Source organism: Podarcis raffonei, chromosome 12 (genome assembly GCF_027172205.1).
Source record: "Podarcis raffonei isolate rPodRaf1 chromosome 12, rPodRaf1.pri, whole genome shotgun sequence".
Lineage (NCBI taxonomy): Eukaryota > Metazoa > Chordata > Lepidosauria > Squamata > Lacertidae > Podarcis > Podarcis raffonei.
Window position 1 is genome coordinate 8240168 of NC_070613.1, and position 6026 is coordinate 8246193.

Consider the following 6026-nt stretch of genomic DNA (forward strand, 5'->3'; position numbering starts at 1 on the left):
GGCCTGCAGCTCACATTTCAGGTCACGGAAGAGTCAGGCTCTTATATCTGATCAAATCCGAGAGGTTTTGAAGCTTGGAACTCTCGCCTCAGAGGTGTCATCACAGCTTCCAGTCCGTTGCAAAAAATAAAATAATAATAATGGTCGTTTATTTTGGTTGGCAAATGACTATGCCAGCTTCTTCTCGGCTAAAAGTATTCAAAGCCACTTACACTCAAATAGAAATACAGCAATCCAATCGTGTGTGTGTGTGTGTGTGCAGGGATTTTTAGAAGCTGGATTTTATGCTTATTTCTGTGCTGCTAGAGGACTGGATATTGTTAACATGTTAATCAGAGTTGCACAGCTAAGGCTTGAGCAGCGAGCTGGTGACTGTTTAACCCTGTTCTTAAAGGTAAAGGGACCCCTCACCGTTAGGTCCGGTCATGGACAACTCTGGGGTTGTGGCGCTCATCTCGCTTTATTGGCCGAGGGAGCTGGCGTACAGCTTCCCGGTCATGTGGTCAGAATTACTAAGCCGCTTCTGGCGAACCAGAGCAGTGCATGGAAACGCCGTTTACCTTCCCGTCTGAGCGGGACCTATTTATCTACTTGCACTTTGACGTGCTTTCGAACTGCTAGGCTGGCAGGAGCAGGGACCGAGGGAGCTCACCCCATCGCGGGGATTCAAACCGCCGACCTTCTGATAGGCAAGTCCTAGGCTCTGTGGTTTAACCCACAGCGCCACCAATGTCCCTCAACCCTGTTCTTATGTGCTGCCAAAGTTTTCTGTTGCCATTTGAGGGTGCTGCTGTTTTGTGTATGCTGTGTGTGCAAATTGCAGGTGTTTTGAATGAATCTGTTAAACAGCAATGTGTTTATGTTTCTAAATGTGTTCCGAGTCGCCTGGGGACATTTGGGCAACAAGCAACTAACCAGTCTAACTCCCACCATCCCTGACCGCTGGTGCTGCTAGCTAGGGATCATGGGAGTTGTAGTCCAAAAACAGCTAGAGACCCAAGTTTGGGACTAGACAATAGACACTGTACATAAGGCAGTGTGGAATGCGGTTCTCATCTTTGGGAAATCTCGATTCCGCAGAGAAGGTACCACCTCACCCAAGGTGGTTGATTTCATCTGTAGTCTCGAGATGCCAGCTCTGAGAAACCTGAACTTGCAATCAGCTATTCATTCAACTGTAGAAAGACACTATGTGATGAGTCAGCCATAAAGGGCTGTGAGTGAGTGAACGTGCAGCATTGATAGCCTGGAAAATCTCTCTCTAAGCAGCAGGTTTTGCAACAGCGAGATTGTCTTAGGAGCACCAAGTAACAATCTGCCTCATTGTACGCGTGGCTTTTATTACGAATTCAGCAGCCTGGGAGCTTGCTTGTCATAATAGCCCGTTATGAATCACGATTTAACTGATGAGCTACCCACCTGCCCGCACAGCGCTGTTGAGAGAAGCTTTTCAGGCCTCGCTCAGGAAGGAGACTTGTGGTTATGAAAGCGTCTGTCAGAAATCAGAACCACCAGATTTGTAGGACCAGGAGGGCATTGCTACTCAGCAAGGCTTTTGCCAAGGGGCAGGGAACCTTTTTACATCTTAGGCCCATGTTTGCTCACATGCAGTATTCTGGGGGCGACATGCCAGAGGCAAACAAAAAAAGGTGGATCAGCAAGTTATGTAGTCTGGCCTTGGTCCACATGGACAGAGCACTCCCCATAGTCTTTCCTAGCCCTGCCTAGAGACGGTATTGGGGATCAAACCTAGGAACCTCCTGCATGCAAGGCAAATGCTGTTCCACTGAGCCACAGCTCTCCCCTCTCCCAACCAAATCCTAGTCTCACAACCAAGATTCATGGGGCTATGAGAGGACGTTCCTCTGCCCAGTTGGCCTCCAGGTTAGCTCCTCCCCAAAGAAATTACCTCTAACACACAGTCTCGTACAATTGCACAGTTGGTAAAGGTAAAGGGAGCACCCTGACCATTAGGTCCAGTCATGGCCAACTCTGGGGTTGTGGGCTCATCTCGCTTTATTGGCCGAGGGAGCCGGCGTACAGCTTCCGGGTCATGTGGCCAGCATGACTAAGCCGCCTCTGGCGAACCAGAGCAGCGCACGGAAACGCTGTTTAGCTTCCCGCCAGAGCGGTACCTGTTTATCTACTTGCACTTTGACGTGCTTTCGAACTGCTAGGTTGGCAGGAGCAGGGACCGAGCAATGGGAGCTCACCCCGACACGGGGATTCGAACCACCGACTTTCTGATCAGGAAGTCCTAGGCTCTGTGGTTTAACCCACAGCGCCACCCGTGTCCCACTGCACAGTTGGTAGGGACCCCCAGATTCACCTGGTCCAGCCCCCTGCAATGTGGGAATCTCAACTAAAGCATCCATGACATCCAATCTCTGCTTGAAAACCTCCAAGGAAGGAGAATCTTTTGCCTCCTGACTGTGGCACTGCGTCCTTTAATGGCACCAGGGGGGCAGAATCAGGCGGGACCAGGGGCTGGGTGTGGAGGGTGAACACAACCCATTGCACCAGCCAGACTCTCTCCACCAGGCAGGCGTGGGGCACGGAGAGTTCACAGGGCCACATTGCACCCATCCATGCTGGAGGGAACCCAGCCAGCCAACGCAGCCATGTCCCTGGGGCTACGGCCACCCTGTCCCTCTGCACGCAACGCCCCTGTCTCCTGAGGGAGCCCATTCAACTGTCCACCAGCTCTTACTGTCAGAAAGTTCTTCCTGATATTTATTACTAGCCTCCGGAGCAGGAAAACACAAGCTTGCTCCCTCTTCCGTGTGACAGCCCTTGAGATATTTGAAGGTGGTTATCGTATCTGCTCTCAGACTCCTCTTCCTTGGGCTAAACATTCCCAGCTCCTTCAACCGTTCCTCATCAGGCTTGGTTTCCAGACCCTTGATCATCTTGGTTGCCCTCCTCTGCACATGTTCCAGCTTGGCTGCCCAGAACGGGACACAGGGCTCCCGGTGGGGTCCGACAGAGGCAGAATTGATTGGAATTACTGCTTCCCTTGACTGCTGACGCAGCCTAGAATTGCATTAGCTATTCTTGCTGCTGCATCACACCATTGACTCGCTGCTGACTTTTACCTTCTCTCTTTCTCTTCTTTCTCTCTCCCTCTCCTTCCCACTAGGTACGTTCTGCAGCCCGGAAGAGATGGCACCGCTGGCAAGACCACCACTCCCTTCGAGTCCGCGTGGCTCGAGCCATGTCCATCCCAACCTCTCCGACAAGGATTAGTTTTCACAGTATAAAGCAGACGGCTGCCGTGTGACAAGCCCCAGCCAACCACCAGCTGACTATGGAGTTTTGTTCTCTTTCCTCCTCCTCATTCCCACACCAGAAAAATACTCTTTCTCCCTGTGTTCTTTTTTCTCTTTTTAACCCCTTGGTTGTCACATTTCCTCCTCGTCCATGTGGTAGAGTAATAAAATTATATATTTGGAAGGGACCCTGAGGGTCATCTAGTCCAACCCCCTGCAATGCAGGAATCGCAGCTAAAGCGTCCATGACAGATGGCCACCCAACCATTGCTTAAAAAGGAAGGAGAGTCCACAACCTTCGGAGGGAGTGCCACAGCCCTTACTGTGTTCTCCATTTATTGCTTTCCCACACTCTCCCCTCCAGAAATCCCCTACGCTTTGAAAACCCAAATAGGAGAACTGCAACCATAATAATAATAATAATTTATTATTTATACCCCGCCCATCTGGCTGGGTTTCCCCAGCCACTCTGGGCGGCTTCCAACAGAATATTAAAATACAATAGTCTGTTAAACATTAAAAGTTTCCCTAAACAGGGCTGCCTTCAGATGTCTTCTAAAAGTCTGGTAGTTGTTTTTCTCTTTGACATCTGGTGGGAGGGTGTTCCACAGGGCAGGTGCCACTCCCAAGAAGGCCCTCTGCCTGGTTCCCTGTAACTTGGCTTCCCGCAGTGAGGGAACCGCCAGAAGGTCCTCAGAGCTGGACCTCAGTGTCCGGGCAGAACGATGGGGGTGGAGACACTCCTTCAGGTATACTGGGCCAAGGCCGTCATGGGGTATCTCTGGACGGGCCCATACAACCCCACTGTAACAGGGAACCTACCCTCATTTCAGGGAGACCCTGAACTTCTGTTTGCTGGGGATCCTGCTAAATGAAGGGATCATATGCGAGAGACCATTGCCTTTCGAAAACTAACAAGCCAATCCTATGCAAGTTTACTCAGCTTTAAATCCCGAGTGAGTCTGCCGCCTTATTTATTTTATTTATAAAGCAAAAGTGGCTGCAGGAATCGTGGTTAGGAACATGGGAAGCTGCCTGGCATCAGTGCAGACCAATGGTCCATCTAGGACAGTATTGTGTACACTGACCGGCCACGGCTGTCCAGGGTTTTGGATTGGGGCCTCTCCTAGCCCTGCCTTGATGCAAGGACCTCCTAAAGCAAAGCCTATCTGCTCCCAGTGAGCTCTGGGCCTAAAGCCAAAGAAATCTAAAGTTGGAAGAGACCCCAACGGTCATCTAAACCAACTGCCCACCGTGCCAGAATCACAGCTAAGGAATCCCTACCAGGTGGTCTTTTGCCTACTATTGAACAGTCTTGAGATCCTAGTCTTGAAGCTCTGTGCCAATTTTATTTTATTTTAAGGATGCTGCGTTTGAGGAACAGCCCTCAACTTCTAACGTTGACGCACACAAACACGACCTCACAATTCTGGCTGGTTTCAAGTTGTAAGATCTGTGCTACTGGTCAGTAATGGCACCTTAGGTCCACCTCTAAACGACTGCAGCTTTGACACAGCCACATTCTACCCATCAGGAACACTGGGGCCAAGCTACCAGAAGGAAAGTCACATTTCCAGAGCTACACAATACTGCGATTGGAGGGCTGGGATATTGCATCACCCACCCAAAAGAAGCCCCACCTAAAAGGCAGGGGTCCAGAACACACACACACACACACACACCCTATTACCAGCAACTGTGCAATTGTCCTGCAGAAATAACCATCTGGAAATGTCTCATCCTTCTCGGTAGCCTTACCTCTGCATCCCCTTGCCACCTGTGTGGGTTGCAAATCACAGCCCGAAGAAGGCGCTAGCCCTCAAGAATTTCACGTTTGTCCATTGGCCTTTCATGTCCCTATTTTCGTCATTTGTGGAGCACCGGTAACCTGAATGCAACGGCAACAAAAGATCTAACCGCCTTGTGATCGTCCTCTCCTAGGGGCCTGGAGGTGAAGCTCACTTAGCTTGGTGATTTACCTGTTTCAATGTCCAAGACAACACTCCCCTCCCCAAAAAAAGTGGAAATGTGGGGAATGGAGGGTTAGAAACTGCACACGGATCTTCTCCACTGTTTTCAAGGTCTTGGGAGCAGAATTTGCCTTCCGTGCTACATACTGGCCCTGCTGGCAGACGAAGCTTTTAAATGGACCGTCTCTGTAGTATCTCTCTCTCTCTCTCTCTCTCTCTCTCTCTCTCTCTCTCATTGTCTTTTTGTTCACCTCTCCTTCACCACTGAGCTTTGAAAGAGTGCTGACCAGCTCCTTCAGCTGCCTTTGCTTTTCCCTGGAAAGAGGACAACCGAGAGATTTCTCAACTTCTTCTGAGGGAGGCTCAGAAATGAGCTGTTGCTTTTTTCTAAAGGGAAACACGATACAAAGATGATGGTGACGATGCAGCTGTGAGGCTTGCATTGCATCAAGAGTGTCTCGTCTGCATTGGGGAATGCAGTAGACAATCCTCGGGGGCTTTTTATGTCACACTGATGATATGGTGTAAATATTTTCAATAATAAACACTTCTTCTGTTTTTGGGTTTCTATGGATTTGGAGAGTTTTGTTTTTGCCGTTGTTTAACCGGGAAGAAGGCGGGGATAGCATTGGTTTATTGGCTGGAACACGATTTTGGTTGCGTGGCAAGATCCGAAACACACACACACACACACACACACACACACACACACCCTTTGTTGAATAAAGACACATGACTCAAATATTTAAGGTTAATGGGCTAAAAAAGGCCACAACTTTATTGGTTA

At 49.7% G+C, this 6026-nt stretch overlaps 1 protein-coding gene across 5 annotated transcripts in view; it reads left to right on the forward strand.

The window, feature by feature from the left end:
* Positions 1-5805, forward strand: part of CRHR2 (corticotropin releasing hormone receptor 2) — a 191179-nt gene extending 185374 nt beyond the window's left edge. For all 5 annotated transcript variants that reach the window (XM_053359521.1, XM_053359522.1, XM_053359519.1 and 2 more), the window contains one exon: positions 3140-5805. In XM_053359521.1, coding sequence (XP_053215496.1) covers positions 3140-3280 — 141 coding nt within the window. In that variant the 3' untranslated portion in view covers positions 3281-5805. The remainder of the gene's footprint in view (positions 1-3139) is intronic.
* The last annotated feature ends 221 nt before the right edge of the window (positions 5806-6026 follow it).